The 21,585-nt window shown below is 42.9% G+C and overlaps 1 protein-coding gene across 1 annotated transcript; it reads left to right on the top strand.

The window, feature by feature from the left end:
* Positions 1–1,313: 1,313 nt before the first annotated feature.
* Positions 1,314–21,136, top strand: inppl1a (inositol polyphosphate phosphatase-like 1a; the record flags this gene model as incomplete). The annotated part of the gene is made up of 27 exons (XM_079225200.1): positions 1,314–1,495; positions 7,139–7,202; positions 7,887–8,034; positions 8,122–8,203; positions 9,470–9,616; positions 10,020–10,110; positions 10,585–10,674; positions 11,982–12,080; positions 13,448–13,598; positions 14,264–14,370; positions 14,717–14,819; positions 15,021–15,217; positions 15,357–15,474; positions 15,884–15,980; positions 16,189–16,327; positions 16,415–16,514; positions 17,003–17,091; positions 17,187–17,268; positions 17,411–17,500; positions 17,963–18,076; positions 18,432–18,608; positions 18,702–18,857; positions 18,989–19,073; positions 19,522–19,608; positions 19,813–20,569; positions 20,741–20,874; positions 21,031–21,136. 27 exons carry the CDS (start codon positions 1,314–1,316, stop codon positions 21,134–21,136), a joined length of 3,792 nt encoding a protein of 1,263 aa, XP_079081326.1.
* Positions 21,137–21,585: the final 449 nt, after the last annotated feature.

The raw sequence follows: 21,585 nt of genomic DNA on the forward strand, positions 1-21,585 counted from the left end.
ATACTCAGCTTTTCTGAGGTCATTGGCAACACACACACACACTCACTCACTCACTCACTCACTCACTCGCTCACTCAACAGACAGAAACACACACTACCCTGCCCAACTCTCACCCTCTCTCCTAACTCAACTCTCTCTTGCTTTGATGCTTTGTGTGTGTGTGTGTCTATGTGTGTGCGTGTGTGTGTGTGTGTGTGTGTATCCATACCACATTTTAGGAGTCAGACTTTTTGCGGGCAACTATAGAGGAAAATACATAATGAGTAAAATCTCTAAATGTTGCGCTGGCTTTTTCCCCCCTGTTTTTCCAGTCTGGCTCCGAAGTGGACAGTTATACCTGTAGGGTGTGTGTGGGATGGAAAATAAATGGTTTGTATAACTGGATTGTAGCTTGAGAAATTACAGCAGGCTGGCGTCCTCGGTGGCTGTAGGTCACACTGATATTTAAAGAGGAAAGCCAAACTGAACTTTAGTTCACCTCACCGCTTCAGAAGAGGAAGAAGCACTTGCATCCATTAGATACCATTTTGAAAAAAAGATCCAGGTACAAGAGTAAAATAGTTCAAATGGTACATATGAATGTGGAAGTATCATGAGAAAAATAAAGTTAAAGTTTTGGAATATAGTTGAGTCGTGTAAAGCTGCATACAAATTTGTCATAATTGTACAGTAGGTGAGTAAGTGTAAAAACTTTCCGACACTGCTCTTCCTCACCAGGTCATTCCTTTACTTCTCTTTCTCTCCATCTCTCTTTTCCTCCTCTCTTTTCTCATCCTAGTGTCCCTTTATTCCTCCATCCATCCTTTCCAGAGACTTCTGTCAAGCTAGCTTGAGATAGACCTAACCGGAAACAAAGTGTGAGTGACTTTGCTCACGCAATAAAATGTCTCAATGTAAATCCGTCAACATCCTGTTTTATTTCGAAAATCCTACCGGAAGTGCTGTATGTCCGTAATGTATTTGCTCTGAAGCGAGTAGTCCCTACTGCTGCTCCCCGGTCTTCAATGTGGATTTACATACCCTGATTTCCGTGGGATTGGGAAGCGAAAGAGGAGGGTGGCGAGTCTTTCAGGAACTGAGGAAACAGCCGCAAACATTGTAATTTGACAAATGTACAACTTTTAGCACCGTCCGTCGGCTCTTTCGCGCCTCCCAGCCTTTTTTTTTTTTTGTCGGAATAACGTTCACGCTACTGTTGGCTCTCAACTGGTCTCTGGACTACTTTTCTAGTCTGGAGAGAAAAGGGGCTGGGAGGTCTGTCGGAGAAGTCTGGAAGCAGCTCGAGTTGAACCCGGTTTGAAGGGCTGTGGCCATGGCCGGGGGTGGCGGCGGTGGTGGTGGGGTTTCACCGTTGGGGCCCGCGCCGCCGATGTGGTATCACCGGGACCTGAGTCGAGCGGCGGCCGAGGAGCTGCTGGCCCGGGCCGGGAAAGACGGCAGCTTCCTGGTGCGGGACAGCGAGAGTGTCAACGGGGCTTACGCTTTGTGTGTACTGTAAGTAACTCTGTCGCAGAAAAGAGACGCTTGTATGAACTCTTAACGTGTGTGTGGGGCCTCGTTTGGCCTCATGTGCCGGGGGAAAGTTGGTAGCTTTGCCAACGTGTTAGTTTAAAGGTATTTTAAGTTAGTATTTAAGCTAGCTACCTTCAGGGGATCTATTTTGTTGTTGTGTTTAAGTCACTGTGCCTCGTCTGTTGTTGCTCTGCCGAGCTACACGAGCCTTTTCTTTATTAAAGTTGCACATAAACCTCTTCGCATCGTTTGATCAAATTGTAACACGAGTTGAAGTCGGCGTAAGCTCGTGTGCATCGAAGTTTCAGCCAAACACATTTGTTTACTTTCTCCCTGAAGTCAGTTAGTGGCAGGGAGAGACTGTCTGTCTGCCCAGCAGAGAAACTCCAGCATGGCACACAACTTTAGGGCTGTCCCTGTCTGTCTTGTGTCTGATGTGGTCGCCTGCAGCGCCGTTTTTACAGGGCACAGAAACTGGATGGTGGTGGAGGTAAATATAAGCTACAGTAGGGCTGGTGAAGCCTTACTGGTGTTTTCATGTGAGTATGTGTACCTACTCAGCAAAGTAAAATGACTAATTGTACCTGTATACCAGGTCTTCCCTTTTTTTTAGATGGAGTTAGAGGGCCTGGTCTTTGCTAAATGAAGTGATGAATCGCATGCTCTCATTTACACAATGGAGATTTTGCCATCAACCACCTCCATGTTCAGCAAGCAGCATGCAAAACCTCCACTTGCTGACTTGAGTAAAATAACCTGTACCCGTACTCGGCACACCTGACCAGCAGTCGATCAAGCTTCAATACACAGACAGTGACTCGGGCAAGTCAAATGAAGTGTGGAAAAGAGATGTTTAACTTACAAATGACCAAAATGACTCGCGTGCTCGCTCCCCCGGCCTACCCCAAGTTAAACAGATGCAAAGAACACTGACTGTGCAGATGCAGGACATAAAAGGCCGATACTCTGACATTGACTTGACCTACATCCCCTATCGGATAGTTCACCCAGTGCTCATTGTGTGTTTATTATATACATGCACACCAGCAGCCGTACACACCGTACTGTACTACACTTTGTAATTGATGACACTATTACATAATTCGTTATATTGCAGTCTGACCTCAACATATAGTAGGGTCGCTCTCATGTCAATACATTACTCCTCTTGTCATATAAGAACCCAGAATAAATAAGCCTGCATCACAATTTTGGCCACTGGCTTATTAAAATAAATGATGGTGCCGAATATACATTTTTCATCCTTTGCTGGATCCATAGTAATTCAGCAGGTCATTATTTGACCAACAACATTCCTCACATCTATGAATCAACCATTTCCGGATTTATTTCCTCCTCCACCTCTCCCTTCTTCTCCCCTTTTACTTTTCACATCATGGACTTTATTTCAAAGTTTCCTTCATGATACCTAAAGTTTATTATGGACAGGCTTTTGTCAAACTTTACTTGAGAAAACAATGTTACTGTCTTTTACCATCAAGTATTGCTTCTTGCTTAAATACCATGGCAAAAGTATTACCCCATTGCCACAGATCATGTGAACCAGTGTTATTAGATCATTATGATAGAAACAAGCTGTCTACTTTCATAAATGATATCTTTGAGAATCAGGATGACTCAGTATCAACCCCTGAAGCCGCAAAGGAAACAATGTAATGGTCAAGCATTCGACTCACTCTTGTGAACTTGTGCTGACATTACTGAGTTAAAACAGTATCTCCAGGAAGTACAGTCAGAATCCCCAGACGTGTGAAAAGCTTCCAGGCGGCTGAATGGCACACCAATTTTAGTCATGACCCCTTGTGTGTCATTCTGGAGGCTCAGGCCTGATGTCTATACCAGGTCCACCGGATTAAAAATCATATCTAGGGATGCACAGATCTGACTTTTTCAGTCTGAGAATAGACTAGTGGGAAGAGTGTTTGTGCCAGGGCCTTTACAGAATATGTACCATCACTGGTACTGACTCCTGGTCCAGTTTGTCTTTCGGCCTTTGCCTTTCACTTCCTCTTAGTGTCATTTAAGTCCGCAGAATTTGTTGATTTTGCAGGAAATTACCACTTTGACCAGCTGACTGTGTGTTTAGTAGTTGTGTGCAAGGGAAGTTTATGTTCTTCAGAGCAGATGACGTATCTTAAATAAAGTGTAGTATATGAGAGCTTTATCATTCACTGCCACAGTGAATGATAACTAGTGAAACAAAAACAGCCTTCTAACTAAGGGATTTCTCTAATGATTGCAATGCCATTACTGTAGGTGAGGCCATATTTAGAGTTTTAGCACATGCATCAGTGTGACAACGACAGAGATGCTAAACAGTTTTCTGTATATCTTGTCAGCGAGATGTTGTGGAGTATCGGTGCAGCGCGTCTTAACATGTTAAACATGTTGGGGTTCATGCATGGTCTTCTGTGAGTCTGTGTGCGTTTGACACCTAGATGTTCCTGAGAGAATATTCTTCATTGGGAAGTCTTGTGAGTGAGTATATTCTTGCCTTGTGGAGTTAGTGGGTTGGGAATTTTTTTTAATGTTTTCTTTATGTAGGCAGTTTCCTGGTACATGTGTGTATGTACACTACCATTTTTATCAAACTTTTTACAGGTCTGCTTTTCTGTCGTTCCTTAAATTTCTTCCGTGATTACATTAGACATTTGAAGAAGATTTGCGATAGTTTAAAAAACCTATTGTGATCTAAATGTGAAGCCCATTTTACGCATCCTCATCTTAACCGTCATCATTTAAAGCTAAATATCCTTCTGGAACTCAACCCTGCTGGTCTTTACCTATTGTGCCTCCTTTGTGATTGATTTGATATCGATAAGGGTAATAAATAGAGAATTGCGGCTTTAACTTGGACTCAAGTTAGCAGTGTACTTTTTGCAAAGAGTAACATTTCCTTCATATTTTATCCTTTTTATATATTGTATAGTTTCTGTATGTTGTCCCGCACAAGTATGAGCTGACTGGCTAGAGCAGGGGTCAGCAACCTTTTCTATCCAAAGAGCCATTTTGCCCTTTTTTCCACACAAAAAAAAAAGTGTCTGGAGCCGCAAAAGCTATTTGATATCAAAGCTTATGAAGTTGTATATATAGTTATATTATATGTACAACAAACTACAGTTTGTTGTATTTATGAAATTATAGAACAAGAATAAAGACAATTGTTGACATTGTATTGCTATTTTACCTGTTTATAACTATGGAAGAGGAGAAAAAAAATAGTCATGTGTTGGCTACATTAAGGTCCATTAAATACACAACTAAGCAGACCTTGAGACCTATCTATATATGTGGCTTATGTGGTAGAGTGATCATCCTGTAACCACAAGGTAGCAGGTTCGATACCTGTCATCCTCACGTGAGGGTTACATTTTAAAACGCATATCTTTTGATACGTTTACACTGAGCCTCCACACTACGGACTTTTAGAGCACCGCAAACGGAGGAGGACGGATCCGTTTTTACGAGCGGACGCCTCACTGTCTCATGGGCTGACACAGAACCAGCAGAAGGAGTGGAGTTTGGAGACTTATTCCACTTCCTGAAAGTATATTTACTTTGCTCAGTTTGCTGCAGCAGTTGATAAATCACTCTTCTGCAGCTTGATACTTTTCATCAGATGATGTGTGCTTGTTCTGGAAGAGTCTTTCAACATTAAATGTTTTGTTGTTTGCTAACTCCTCGCCACATATCAAGCATACAGGTCAGCAGGTTACATTTTGAATGATGAGTAGCGTAATCTTTGCAACTTATTTAAGTCAATTGAGTGTGTTGATTCACATACAGTTCACAGTGGGGGAACTAACCTGACCTGCTGCACTCAAGGTTGCAAATGGAGGAAGAAGAGGAAGAGGAAGAGGAGGAAGAGGTCTAACTATGAGCCAACAGGGCGAGTGGGGAGTCAATGGAGCAGTCATTATCCTCAACACCGTCTATTGTTGACAACACACACACACACACGCACATTGTCTGTGTCCATCCCATAATGTACCTCTCTCTCTCTCTCCCCCCCCCATGTTATAGCTTTGCTTCTACTGAAACAATAGTATTTACTCCACAGACCCGTAGAAAATCTCATCAGCTGCCAACAGGAAAACGAACGCACACAAACACTCTACTGTACACTGCAGGGTCTCCTGTGCATATATTCTGTGCCACTGGACCCACAAAGCATTGTGTTTATAATATGACAGGATTAAATGTGGGATATGGTTTCAGAGGCCAGGCTGACAAAAGGAGTAGTTCATCGCACTGTTTACTGCTGGGCCTGGAAGGAGCAAATATTTATCAAGTTTACACCGTTAGTGTGGGCAACTGCTGGAGGCATGCTCTATGGAGCTATTATTGGCAACTATCTGATAAATGTGATGTCAGTGTCCTCCTGATAGTTTAGCTGGCTAAGTCCTAAATCATTTAACTCTGACGATGTGGGTTCAAATCTGTGCCAGCCCCCCTCCCTCTCTCCCTCTGTGTGCTGGCAGATAAAGGCAAGCATGCTCCCCAAAAAGACACACAAATCTGAGCATCTACAGCCGGAATTGACGATAAGCGGCCTGTAAAAACACAATTGCCCTCAGTAAGGAAATAGTCCAAAGGTTAAAACGGAGTGAGAGCAATTTTTAAACGCCTCCTAATTCATTCCCGGATGCACTGGAAACCGTTTTGAATTACATAATTTTGAGCCATGTCAAACTCCCTGTTCAATCCCCCAATCATGAATGTATCCCTTCCTCAGTTTATACAGCACACACACACACACACACACACACACACACACACACACACACACACTAAATAAGCACAGTAGAAGCACTGCAGCAGTAAAAACATTACTTGAATGTTTTGCATAGGCTGCATCCAAACAGACACACAACCATTACACATGCATCCAGTATACACACCAACAGACATAAACCACAATATCTGCCTGGCAAATTGAACATTTTGTGCCCGGTCCACTGAGCAGACATGAAGTGCAGCCATGAAAATCATTAAACTCCAGCTCGTGGCTGCAGGCGTTGGAGCCACGGCTGTGCATAACAACGTCAGAGCATTGAACTGCAATTGGTAAAAAGTAAAAAAAAGCTGTGTGGTTCAATAAAACATGTAATTCAGACTCTGAACATTTGTGGACTGAAAGAAAATGCCATGCATTCTGTGAGGGATTAAAAAAATGTACTTAAAAATAACTAATCTGTATCCTTCCTGTCTCTCAAATTATAATGTTTTTTTGTTTGTTTCTTTATTTTGTACCATCACTATAACTATACATTGTTTAAAAGCTAGGTTCAACTCTGATCTCCTGTACTGCATCATGCTACTGTAAGAATAAAGCCCGCTCACAGCTGTGACGGACAGCAACAGGTTGAAGCTCTCTACATCGTTTAAACCCCCTTCACTCTCATACATGCATACACACACCCCTATTCACGGAGGTCAAATACAAGAGAGTATGTACGCATGTCAGACTTGAGAATTTTTACATTTTTAATTACATTGTAGTCTAAAAGTTGTCTCTTCTTTTTCTCTCACTTCTCCCGTTGTCTGTTGTTCACTCCGTTTGACCCTCATTTCTTCCTCCTTTTTGTTTCTCTTTCTCTGTAGGTTTCAGAAGCATGTCCACACATACAGAATTCTCCCAGACGATGAAGGATTTCTCGCTGTGCAGGTACAGAAAAGACACGCACATACACACACACACACACACACACACACACACACACGCTCACTCCACTGAGGTCAAGTGTATGTGTGCAGCAAAAACTGTATTTGCTTCAGTAGCAGCTGGCAGGCAGAGATGCTTTTGTTGGCTCTGAGCTCTCTCTCTCACACACACACACCAACAGCAGCCTCTTTGTGCGTTGTGCCCAACAGCTGTGAAGTCCCCCCTACCACCAGCCGCATGCCCTGCCTCTCTCTCTTACACACACACACACACACACACACACACACACACACACACACACACACACACACACACACACACTTCAGACTATCCGTGTGGTCACATCACAGACATCTGTGTCCCTGCTGTATGATTTTGGGGCCTTAGCTGTGATGTTAAAGAGAGTCTAAAAGCCTAATTTTGCCTCCTGGAACTGAGTATGTTTTAGAGCAATGTTTACCGAAACAGTTCTTCCTGGTTTGAATTATATTTAGACCACTGGGTCATATTTGCTTACACAACATTACATGTGGAACAATAGGGGCCACCAGAGATTTCAATAACATTACTACTTGTGGCCAAGGAGTTTGGATGCTATTGTTCTGTTCATACCATGTAGACATTAACTGTAGTTCTCTTCTCTTGGTGTACCCCTCCTTGAATGTCCTCCTCCTTCTTTCTTCTCAGACATCTCAAGGCGTGCAGCCTAAGCGGTTTAAGACGTTACCAGAGTTGGTGTCGTTGTACCTGCAGCCCAGCCAGGGTCTGGTCACCACCCTGCTTTACCATGTGGACCGAGAGGAAACAGCTTTCAGCGATGACAGGGACTATTCAGGTATCGCCAGAGCCCATACAAGCACACTTGCATATCACTTGCACATCCTTTTGGCACATGTAAACTCTAATTTTCTGTGATTGGTAGATGGGGAGGATGAGAAGCCACCCCTCCCCCCTCGCTCTGCTTCCACCTACACTCCCCCTGGACCAGACACACCAACAGAAAGGTACAACGTCCATTTGAGAACTCTCTTTATTGTGTCCAGTTGACAATATTAATACGTAAGAGCTGAGAATCAAATCACTATCAAATCACTAACCACTTGCAGAGCTTCTTAACAATATGTTTACCATGTAGCACAACCGCAACACACACACACACACACACGCACACGCTAAGACAGGATGTTGCTTCACTGTGAATGCAATTATGTCTGCTCCCCCTACAAAAATAGTAAGTAGAAGTATCAGAGATTTATATGAACACACACACACAGATTCATTCACTTTCACTGTTTCTCCCGCATGACATAAGCACACAACATGCAGGAAACATTTTTCCATATCAACCCCAACAAACACTCACATGCAGACACACACGCATACACACTCATATTAATAACCTCCGCTCTTCCTGTGTGCCCCCATCTGTTTGCATGAAGAAGGAAAACCACATCCTGTTTAAAACCACGTTGGTCACAGATGATGCACATCTTTGATGAAGTGTTTGTGTGTGTTGCTTAGATCTGTGTATATTTATGAACAAAGATTAGAGCCCTCACTCAGACTATAGTGAAGTGAGTTATGTGGCTGAATCTTTCGGATACTTCAGTTGCAGTTAAAAGTGTTTACAAGACCTAACGAACTAACCGCAGGTAGAATTTCCGAAAGAGAAAGAAGTACCAGAAAGTAGTGTGTTTTCATGAACTTTGTCACAGTTTCAATTGTAGGCGAAATCAACAAAGCCTCATACGTACGTTTCCTTAAATTATCCTAAATGAGTGCAAAAGACATCAGAGACCGTGAAGGAACAAGACATCACCTTTTCCATTTGACTTCTGTCTTCTGGTTTGCAGACTTTGCATGTTAAAAATAAAGTGCAAGAAAATGTACTTAGTTTACTCTGAGGCTACAGTCTGGACCATATCAAATGATTGTAATCATAAAAAAGTTTTAGTTGCAGAAGTTTGTGCGTCTGTGTGAGTCAGCTCTCTGTGTAAGAGGAAGTGTGTGTGATTCTAAAAGTTCTGACGCACAGCTGCAGCGCTCACAGACTCACACGTATACACAGATATGGCTACTATGAAGTCCATGACAGTTCTCTGCTTTCTGGTACAATGGATGGAATTTACCTGCAATTATGATACTCATTGTTTTAAGCATCAGCTGAAAAATTTAAAGTTCATGGTAGTAATATCATAACTAACAATACCGTGAGCATGTGCATGTGGTGAGGATGGATTATAAATACTCTTTATTTGAATTTGTTTTAGTGCTCCAGCAGCGAATGGCCTCAGCACCATCTCCCACGAGTACCTGAAGGGCAGCTATGCTCTGGACCTCGAGGCAGTCAAACAGGGGTCGGGCACGCTGCCTCACCTCAACAAGACACTAGTGGCCTCCTGCAAACGACTAAATGGGTAAGAAGGACATCCCAGGACATCTGTAGACGACACATATTCCACAGACACACACACACTCTTGTCCATCCATGCTCTACACAAAGCCATTATTTTATATACTGTCTGTGCTCGTCACTAAATCATAAAAATGTACAACCCGCAGAGCTGCCTCCATCGACTCATCTCTTGTTTTGGTCACAGTGGCACATGTTGCACATTCAAACATTGCAGAGAAAATAAACTTCAACTAAAAACAGGCTTGGATTAAATACATGTAACAAATGTAACTCAATCATGTGTTGTTATTAATCATATGTAATGTATTGTGCAGACCCAGCATGCACACATACATCTAGTAACTATTTTATTTCTTATAGATATATATAAAGGAAGTAAAATCTCTTGCTGTTTCCCCAAATAGGGAGGTGGATAAGGTTCTGTCAGGTCTGGAGATCTTGTCTAAAGTTTTTGATCAGCAGAGTGCTTTCATGGTCTCCAAGATGATCCAACAGGTACGTGCATCTGTGACAGGAATCCTGTCTCTGTCATCTTGCTTCCTCCAACAACTGGACTCTGGCTGTAGTTAAGCCCTATTCTGCATTCCTTCTATACAGTATAATACTTATGTTAGTATGCATGTAGACCCCCCCCCCCTTAAAAAGTGTCCTTAAATCATCATCACCTTACCTGTCAGTCTATGTTTGAATACATTCAGATTTATACGTACATGGGTAGACCGGTTCTGCAGCCTTAAGAACAATTTGTACAACACTGCAAAGCTGGGAAATGTCTGTCTGTCGTGTATTTTACATGCTCCACCTTTTTTAGTCTTCATGAAGTGCATCATTTCAGTGTGCAATTTACTTTAGCTTGGCAACAAAACATAACTGATCTCATCCTTTCTTGTCTTACTCGCATCTAGTTCTTCTTTTCAAACGGCTCGGTGGACATGAGTTTCTAATAGTTGCAATTTTTTCCTCTGTCAGTCAGTGAATCAGGGTGGAGACCAGGAGTTGGAGAACCTTGTGACCAAGCTGGCAATTCTCAAAGACCTGCTGTCCTCCATAGAGAAGAAGGTACACACACACATATTCAGTCATGTGTAGACGCGCAACCTTTAAAAGGTATTTGCATAATGTGTGGTTTCTAGGAAAGCAAATGGAGAGAGGTGCCATGTAGGTCATAACATGGAAGTCATTATTGTCAAGCCTAGCAGGATTCTTTAATTCAACTTCTTGCTTTAATCTAATTTAGAAGTACCATTTGACCAGCTCGGCCATGTTAATATTTGACACCATTTCTACTTGGACTTTGTTTGTATGGGAGGGAAATGGCCTCGGTGCAATCAGGCTACATGTCTTGACTCATGTGATGTCATTGACTCCACCTTCTATGCTCCTCTTAGTCAACATGGGAAACTGTTTTATTGTTGACACCAACACTGCCATGTTCACACCGGATAATTCGCGCCGCGTCCACCGTGGCAGTTTACTCGCGTGAGTGAAACGAGGGTGTTTGCAGCGCGAAGGGGGCGTGGCTTAGCTTCGTTGCTTGTCTCTGTGAGAGACAAGCGACCGTAGCAGCGACCGTAGCAGCGACCGAGCTGCGTGCGGCTACGGCTGCACGCAGCTCGGTGAATTTCACCGACTCCTCCAGGAACTGCGTCTCGCGTATCTCCGTAAAACAATACCGATTATGCCATCCACCATGGAAATAACCACCAGTTCTGCTTTATACTTTTTGTGTAAATTCCACATATGTCGGAACATCAAACTCCATGGTTTCTGGGTTCATAATATTATCCGTAGTCCCACAACAGCGTCTCAATGAAGCCGCTGTCAGCGCTGGTTCTGGCGGAGCAACAGCAGTTTCATTCAGGAACGTCAGGACGGAGGTGATGACGGGCGGAGCTTCTCAACGCTGATTCTCAACGCTGATTCTCAACGCTGATTCTCAACGCTGATTGGCTGCCGCAACTTTGCGTCATGCAATTTCTCCGCCGAAGTTGAGAGAATTCAACTCGCGTGAATTTGCGCCGCGTCCTTCGCTTTGTTCGCCCCAGGTCAAACGTTCTGTTTACGCCGCCTCAAACGCGTCTATTTCGCCGCAGCGCGAATACATCGCCAATTTGCGTCGCAGCGCGTCTGTGGATTGACTTTACATGTAATCTGGTCGCGCCGCAAATTCGCGCCGCAAATTCGCGCCGCGTGCGGTGTGAACACGGCATTAAACTGAAAACCACACAGTGTCTCTGTTTGTGTCCGTGAGTCTTTTCTCTTGTGTTTCTGTATTTGTGTTTTCTTGTTTCTCTTTTTTTCATTTGTTTTCCCGTTCACTCTTTTAATTGTTGTTGCTCTCCCTTTCTCGCACTTTGTCCTCTCAGGCTCTGAAAGCTCTCCAGGACATGAGTTTGTCATCGCCATGCTCACTTCCTCCTCTGTCCATGCGTCACAGCAAAGCCATCCCTGTGCAGGCCTTTGAGGTTCGGACACACACACACACACACACACACACACACACACACACACACACACACACACACACACACACACACACACACACAATACAAACAAAACACTAAACCATACAGGTAAATGTGATAAAGTGCTTTTTGAAGACAAATCTAAATTCCCTTCAGTTGCTTTACAGCTTCAAAATACATCTCAATCTTGCATGTACACACACACACACACACACACACACACACACACACACATATATCCCCTATTGGACATTCAAGCACTACTCCAGTCTTTTGTCAGTTTAATTATGCACATTTTAATCATAATCTTAAATGAGATCTTTTGTACCACGCTAAAACTCTTTCATTCATTAAATGTCATAATAGAGGACTGGTTTGGTTTCACAGAGGACAGACTGAACCTGATTTACAGTAAAACAGGGTGTGAAGTCATAGATTATATTCCTCAAGACATTGCAGGAAGTTTGTAACCAAAGCTGATGTGAGACCATAGGAATGTGTGTAATGCACTTCCTGTGACATCATCAGTGGTTTTGTCACACTATATAATATTTGTCTCTTTTGGTGTCATCGGCTAACGCAAAATGAGTTCGCAAGTGAATGTGTATCACTGATGTTTTGTCTATTCTTTTCTATTTTGTCACAAGATTATGGTTGTTTTATTTTGAAAGAGTATGGAGAGAAAAAAGTCAGAATAATAAGATGGAGCTTCATATTAGGGGTGAAGGGTTAAATAGGGAGTATTATCAGAAGGAAAATGTGGAGTAAAGGGTGCGACAGAAGGAGGAAGAGGTGAATGATTTAAAATATTAGCTGTCAGCCAAGTCTGCATCCTCTGTGGTGACCTCCTTTTCAGCAGTTTCCTGTTGCGCAGGAACAGAAGTGTCGTTAAGATGAGGAGAAAGATTTCAGGCGCAGCACCTGATTCTCAAACAGAACCTATCATAACTTTATATGATATGTATAATAAGTATGTGATGAACAGAAATATGTGAACTGTTATCTAAAACGACAATTAAGAGGACAATTAAGAGAATCAGGACATTGTCAGTGATCATCGAAAGTCCTGCTTTTTGTTTTCAGATTTCTGGCTACGTATAACTGACTTAGGTGTAACACTCTGTTAATGCCATCGAAGCAACACGCTTGTTCTGTATGTAATAACCGTAAGATATCAGTGAGACAACAAGGAGAGACTGCAGATGAGTCCACTACTTTCTTTTTGGAGACCCCTGGTGGTATCATTTTACATGACGCATACAAGCAGGGAGTTCTGTGGATACATACACCTTTGAAATGCACCACAAGCACTTCGGGTTTCTATGAGCTTGTCTGTTTTTTTATTCTTCTTATATGATCCACTTCAGGTAAAGCTGGATGTTTACCTGGCAGAGCTAACAAAGATAGGAAAGAGTCAGAAGTACACTCTGTCTGTGGACGTGGAGGGGGGACGACTGGTAGTGATGAAGAAGGTGAAGGACAGCCAAGAGGACTGGACCACCTTCACACATGACAAAAGTGAGAATTACACAAACACTCCATATACAATGCTCAATGCTCATACATGAGTAATCAGTGTTTCTCCCAGAAAATTAATTGGCAGAAATCGGTTCAACAAAGGTAGGAGTAAGCCACCCAAATAGCGACATAACTTGTGATCAATTGGATTTTTCAACAGACTGAACAATGGCCACATTCATTACATATGTGATCATCTGTGTGAAACAGCACCTCCTCTACTCTTCTCCCTTATTGTTTATGTTGTATGTCCTAAGGGCATATTCATTGTATATGATATTATTGGATGTGGTCTGTATTTTGAGCGAAGTGGCCTTCCTCTGCTTCAAAACACTGTGGGAAAAACCGTGAGTAATGTGTCAGTTTTAGCTGCTCCATGAAAACTGTTTCAATGTCTGTGGACTCCTAGGAAAGAGATGCAATGTATTTATGGATCCCAGAGTGTAATAACATAATGTTCTCCATGGTATCTGTTAAAGATGCAGTTGAACAATATATGATTAACTTTCTTACTTGCCTATTTCCTTTTCATTGTTCTCCATCCTTTTACTTTAACCATCTTTAACCCGTCAATCTATTACTTGACATTGCTTTTCCTCCTGGCCTTACTCTCCCCTATCTCTGACCTTCTGTCCTCTGTATGTCTGTCTCTTTGTTCGTCTCAGTCCGTCAGCTGATCAAGTCTCAGCGGGTGCAGAATAAACTGGGCATTGTTTTTGAGAAGGAGAAGGAAAAGAACCAGAGGAAAGACTTCATCTTTGCTAGTGCCAAGGTCTACACACACACACACACACACACACACACACACACACACACACACACTGCTTCAAATGAAAATATGTTGATATAAGAAAGCAAATCTTTTACAGTTTCTCAATCATTAAAATATACAACACATGTATATTCAAACTAACAAGAACATATTCTGGTGTATCTTTTATCTGTGTATGTAATCAGACGCACACACAAATCTCATTTATGAATTCAGTTTCCACAAAAGCGCATTTACTCACACTGACTGTTAGTCCACTTTTAAGTGCTGCCACTTAAGAACAAGGTTCCCTTTTGTGGCAACTTCCACTCACTGATGTGTGTGTGTGTGTGTGTGTGTCTTTCAGAAGCGGGAGGCTTTTTGCCAGCTGCTGCAGCTGATGAAGAACAAACATTCCAACCAAGACGAGCCAGACATGATTTCCATCTTCATAGGCACCTGGAATATGGGTTAGACACAAACACACATTATTCTTAATATCTTTTAGATGTTTTTTTTCTTTTCAACATGATCCACGTTAATAGCAACACACACTCAATTATCATTTACTTTCATATAGTGCCTTCAACAAAAACAATGTATGTATTTCCAGAGCTTGAACCTAGTATTTTTGAAGAGAAGAATGTAATAATTTGGTCATATTTCTCTAGGCTCAGTGCCTGCGCCTAAGTCTCAGGCCTCATGGGTGTTGTGTCGGGGCCTCGGGAAGACTCTCGACGAGATTACGGTCACCATCCCTCATGACCTTTACGTGTTTGGAAGCCAAGAAAACTCTGTGTGTGATCGGGAGTGGGTGGAGTCACTACGTGCCATGTTGAAAGAACAGACGGAACTGGATTATAAACCGGTGAGGAAAGCAGGCGGAAACAAAGACTTTATTTAGATGTCACATTCTTTGATTAGTGTTATTTGAGCTCATCAAATGAATTGGAAAAGAAATGATGACTAGCTGGTTCCCAACTCTCTGTTGTTGTCATTGGTTGTAGATTGCAGTGCAAACTCTGTGGAACATAAAAATTGCTGTCTTGGTGAAACCGGAGCACGAGAACCGGATCAGCCACGTGGGAATGTCCAGTGTCAAGACGGGCATCGCCAACACGCTGGGTAACAGCAGCACTGTATTCAGTCTTTATTCTTCTTCACATGCTTTACTTTCTGGTCAGAATATAAAGGGAGATATGAACAATGGAAGAGCAGCACTATCAAACACTGACTTTAAGTTCTGTTAACAAAAGGGCAGTTAAAGGATTTATTATGGATTTTATTACTGCAGCGCTTGTGGTCACACAAAAAAAAGTGTCCGAAGAAAACATCTCGTTAAATTTCAAACTTAAGAGAATGAAACTAGATATGTATTTGTCCCAAACTAAAGATTCCCATAGCATTGTGTCTTGACATTTTAATGTGATTCATTTTCTCAACAGGATTTGTTTTTGTTTCATAACATAATGCTTGTCATTAGACAATTATAATTAAAAACTGTTATATATTTATTTTTGAATGTTTGTTGAAGGCAACAAAGGAGCTGTGGGCGTATCCTTTATGTTCAACGGGACTTCTTTCGGCTTTGTGAACTGTCACTTGACATCAGGGAATGAGAAGATTGCCAGGTATCTACCACAGTCATACACACATATTATTCATGGCTATTTTATTCCAGTACATTATCCAGTAGTCTTGTACCTTAAACCCTTTACATTGCAGTTTTACTTTGTAGTTGATATACTTTTAGAGTGCGTCAGAAAACATTGCATACACATTACTCACACTCATTCACCTCCTATTACCTGTGACACACGTGACCTTTGACTCTTACAGGAGGAACCAGAACTACCTAGATATCCTACGCCTGCTGTCGCTAGGAGACAAACAGCTGAGCTCCTTCGACATCTCACTGCGCTTCACACACCTCTTTTGGCTGGGAGACCTCAACTACAGGCTGGATATGGACATACAGGTGAAGCAGAACACAGACCCACCTGTGCAGAATGATGAAATGCAGCAGATGTGCATGACACCTCATTTTGTTTGTGTCTGTGTGCAGGAGATTTTAAACTACATCAACAGGAAGGAGTTTGAGCCCCTGCTCAAGGTGGACCAGCTCAACCTAGAGAGAGAGAAGAACAAAGTCTTTCTACGCTTTGGTTAGTATAATTGTGTTTCTACCAGACTTCCTCTCCCTATGTATAATGGTATAGAACGACTCAACATCAGTCTCCAAGTCTCTAAGCCTTATGCCATTGTAAGAAACTGTGAGTTTTTTCTTGCACTGACTTCATGTGAGATTTACTTTAAATACAACCCGCTGATAGTGAAAATGATTCTGTAATAATACAACCAACCAATCAGTCAGCTCTGCTTACAAAAATGTTCTTCTTTCTGTGGCACAAATGCAGCAAATATACCTTGGACCTGGTGTCGGGTCACACATTGCAAAATGTAAAGTAAGATACAGAAGCTGTCTATCGTCTCTGCAATCCCTCGTTTGTTTTAGAATTATACTTATATGATATCAACCTCTTAAACAAATGTGTTCTTTAGATTTATTTAATGTATAACATGCTAAGCTTTTCACCTTTCCACCCACCTGCAAGGAGTTCTCACAAAAGAATGTGTGTCTATTTGTTTGCAGGGGAGGAAGAGATCTCATTCCCCCCCACCTACCGTTATGAACGTGGCTCCAGGGACACGTATGTCTGGCAAAAGCAGAAGGCCACAGGGGTATGTTTACTAACTCAAACAACATCACAGATAGACGTCTTCCCAGCCATTTCTGACAACTGATGACTCTGCTGTGTTTGTTCTGTCTGTCCCAGATGAGGACGAATGTTCCATCCTGGTGTGACAGGATCCTGTGGAAATCATACCCAGAAACACACATCGTCTGTAACTCCTATGGTGAGACTATCAGCAAAAATAATCATTCATACATTTGTTTAAATTCTGTGGGAGTTTTTGTTTGCAATTGTAGCAACTGGGTGTAGTGGTAATTTCACCTACACATTGGAAACCTAGACTAATATGTTCTTTTGTTTGTCAGGCTGTACAGATGATATAGTAACCAGTGATCATTCCCCTGTGTTTGCTACGTTCGAGGTGGGGGTGACCTCCCAGTTTGTCTCCAAAAAAGGTACTAGTGAATTAAGTTAAATCCTTATTTAGTTTCCTCTGTTTATTTTTGCTTTCTTTCCATCTTTCTGTTACTTCTGTTCTTGCTGTTTTTAAGGAACTTAATGATGATTTGTTGGAAAGTGTGTGTGTCTGTAGTCTGGTCAATGGGCTGAGCAGAGACCAGAAAGAGGAAATAATGCAGCACCCTGTTGCTCATTCTCATTCATACTGTGTAGCACCACAGCTTCTGTTTTAATTTAATGTAATGCAACTGAATGTCAGTTATTAAGTGCATAATATTTAATCTTTTCACATTCATGGTCTGTATTCTGGCTCACTGGGGTTTTTCTTTAAATGAACAAAATGTCACATTTACAAGTAAATTACTAAATCTGTTCTCGTCCTCTGAATACACTATTCTGCGCCGCCTACTAAGATCTCCCCCCGGCTTCCTCCCTCCTGGCCACCTGTTTCTCTCTAGGTCTGCCAAAGTCTTCAGAGCAGGCCTACATTGAGTTCGAGAGCATTGAGGCCATAGTGAAGACGGCGAGCAGAACCAAGTTTTTCATCGAATTCTACTCCACTTGTCTGGAAGGTACGAAGAACACGCCTGCACATTTGCAGCAACTCACGCTTACAACAATCAACTGGGGAGTTACAGTACAGACAGGGTTTCTGTCACACCTATTAGATGCAATAAAAATTGTTTCTTCTTTTCATATCCCTCTCCCTCCCTCCCTCCCTTTCTCAGGCAGTCAGTATACCTTTAAGCTTGAATCCATTTTTGACCTGTACCGCATCCCCACCTCTTGTCCGCCACGTACTTTTGAATGAAATGCAATAGAAACATCTTCCTTCTCTCCTTCCCACTTCTCCTTCCAACCTTGTTCCCTTTGTCCTCTCTCCCATCCCCCATGCCCTGCTTTTCTCTGTCTGTCTCTCATCTGTAGAGTTTAAGAAGAGTTATGAGAACGACAGTCAGAGCAGCGACAACGTCAACTTCCTGCGTGTAGGCTGGTCCAACAAGCAGCTGACGACGCTCAAGCCTCTTCTCTCAGAGATCGAGTACCTGCAGGACCAACATCTGCTGCTGACAGTGAAATCACTGGATGGATACGAGTCCTACGGTATGAAGAGAATGCTTTTGTTTGTGATGAGGCTGTGTAATTCTTAAAGTGGACTTTTAGTCTGACAAACAAACGTGTGTGTTTCCTTGCTAGGAGAGTGTGTGTTGGCTCTGAAGTCTATGATTGGCAGCACATCACAGCAGTTCCACACCTACCTGTCCCATCGTGGCGAGGAAACAGGAAATATCAGGGGGTCCATGAGGGTCCGAGTCCCTTCCGAAAGAATGGGAACCAGGGAGAGACTCTACGGTAATGCTCTGTAGATTAGAGGAAAGCTGTAAATGGAGCAGTTGAGACAAATTAAAGGACCTTTAAGCTTCAAGTGTGAATTGACCAAATGATGCAGTATGTTAACTGCTGTTTTTATGGTTGTATTTCAGAGTGGATCAGTGTGGACAAGGATGAGACGGGTGGACCTAAAGGGAAATCCACTTTGGTATCCAGAGTGGGACATGAATACGTCAAGTCAGTACACTCTACTTCTTTAAATTTGCTAAAATGCTAAAGGCAGAATATTTTCATAAAATTTGTACACATCTTTCAGAGGAAATTATTCTATACACCACATTGTGCAGCTCTATATATCTATTATAGTGGCATGATTCAACATAAAATGAAAAGGAAGAATTATAGACAAACGTCAAGATTATTTATTCTTTCCAAAAGTATTTTGTCTTTCCCTCAATTGTTATAGAGTTTAATACAGCATAAAATAAAATAAAATAATCACAATGTTGTAATGAAAGAAAATGTTTCCCATTTACCTGTTGAAATGTTACATTTTGGGACTCTACATTTGACCTTTTATTGAATCTGTTAGTGTGCACTTTTCACCAGGAATGTGCACAAAAAGACCGAGTCCTGACTGTAACTGTCACACCAGCTGACTGTTTATGATGTTCTCTCTGTGCAGGCCATCTGTAGTTCGTAAACAGCTTGGAGAGCTGGGCAAAGTGAGTGAGGAGGGAGAAAGGACCATCAAGGAGGAAACTGCTGCAAGGTACCGCCCCATTAATACAGGTTATACACACTGACCGGCAAATACACATATTCAAGATAACCACACAAAAGATGCAACTGCTTTGACACATTTTTGATTTGGAAACATCGACGGTGCCTTTTTGATACATCATGAAGTGAAAACCATGAAACATAAAAGGCAAGCTATCAACCACCTGTTCTGTTCTTTCTGTGTATTTTGAAGGCCTAAACAGGAGGCACCAGACAGTGATCCATCCATCTGCAAGAACAGCTACAATAATCCCGCTTACTACATCCTGGAGGGCGTTCCCAACCAGTCGGCAGCTGCTCTTTCGCCTGAGCTTCCATCTCCTACCTCCCCAAACCCCCAGGTAGCTAAAGCCCCTCCTCCCTCAGCTGGAGCTCGAACCAAACCACCCTATGTTGGCTCTGGGCCCTCTCACCTACGGAGAACCATGATGGGGCTCCCGGTCCGCGCTATTAGCGAGGAGGGCTCCTCAGAGGACGATGGAGGCGTTAGTGTGGCAGGAGCGCAGGGGGCTGTTGTTGGAGCAACAGTTGCAAGCACACTGAATCGACCTCCTCCTGACTTCCCCCCTCCTCCCCTCCCAAAGGGAGCTCTGGAGATGGTTGCAGAAGCACCCTTCTCCAAACCTCGTCCCCTTTACCCAGACCTAGCCGAGGTCAGAATCCCAGCAGCCAGTCCTGCTGCCCCACTGGCCCTCGGAGAAGGTTTTAGACGAGGAGGAGGAGGAGGAGGAGGAGGAGGAGGACCAGGGGCGTTGGACGACCAGTCGTGTTCTGTGCTCCAGATGGCAAAGACTCTGAGTGAGAGCGAGTTTTCTGGGCCACCTCCACGCGCTCCATCTGCACCGCCACCTCTTAGAGGGCAGCCGATGGGTTTAAGTCTGGACGCCTGTCGCACATTCCCACCCAGAAATGCCATCACAGAGACTATTGCAGAGGACATGCCTGAGGAGGTGAGCATTCCATTTAAATGAACACTTAAAAGGAGAAATGTAATACTTTGGCATTTAGTGAAATTGTGGGTTGTTTGGTTGTTGTTTTTTTCAGGCATGTGGGTTCTGTGACGTGCTGCTCTGTTCATGCAACAGTTTTTAGCTGATCTTGTGTTTCATTTCCCTGCACAGGCACTTTGGGGCAGCAGTAGTTCGTCTTTGTCTGTTGGGGAGTCGTCGGTGGGGGAGTGGCTGCAGAGACTGGGACTGGAGAGGTATGAGCAGGGCCTTCTCCATAACGGCTGGGACGACCTGGAGTTCCTCAGGTACATACCCTCACACACATTAAGACCCTTGACTCATGTTCTGGTGCAAAATAAAAGCTGTGGCTGTCGACCTCTCTACTCTCCTCTCTCACGTTATTCTTTTAAGTAAATCATTGTTGTTAAATAATAATAATAATAATAGTTTGTTTTTTTCAGTGATATTACTGAGGAGGACCTGGAAGAGGCGGGAGTGCTCGACCCCGCTCACAAGCAAATCCTGCTGGAGAGCCTGAAGCAGCAGCAGCAGCAGCAGCAGAAATAAACTCTTTAAAACCGGTCAATGACTGGTCCAACCCGGCCTGGTACCACACCAGGTCCCAAGAGGCCAAATCTCAGCTGAACTGAACTAAACTGACCTGAGCTGAGCTGGAACGTGCCAATTGATGCCAAAATGTGCCTTCGGAGAGAAATTGCACTCCCATTTGTTCTTTCAAAAAACACTTAGAACCACCATCTTATTCAGACGTACTGTATGTGTGTGTGTTGTTGTTGTTGTTGTCGATGACGCAGAAGTGGCCTTATTTAAAGAGAATCCTTTCAGTCCTTCAAGTGACACTACATGTACCTCAGCATTTGAAACCTAGTGGGAAGATGCAGGATGAGATAATATTATTTTTCTGGCCACACAGGATTGGAGATATGACTGATGCCTTGATGTTGAACCATCACTTCTGACCTGCAGCGTCAAGCTAGCTGTAGAGTTTGTTTTGT

The sequence above is a fragment of the Taurulus bubalis genome (genome assembly GCF_910589615.1).
Source record: "Taurulus bubalis genome assembly, chromosome: 10".
Taxonomy (NCBI): domain Eukaryota; kingdom Metazoa; phylum Chordata; class Actinopteri; order Perciformes; family Cottidae; genus Taurulus; species Taurulus bubalis.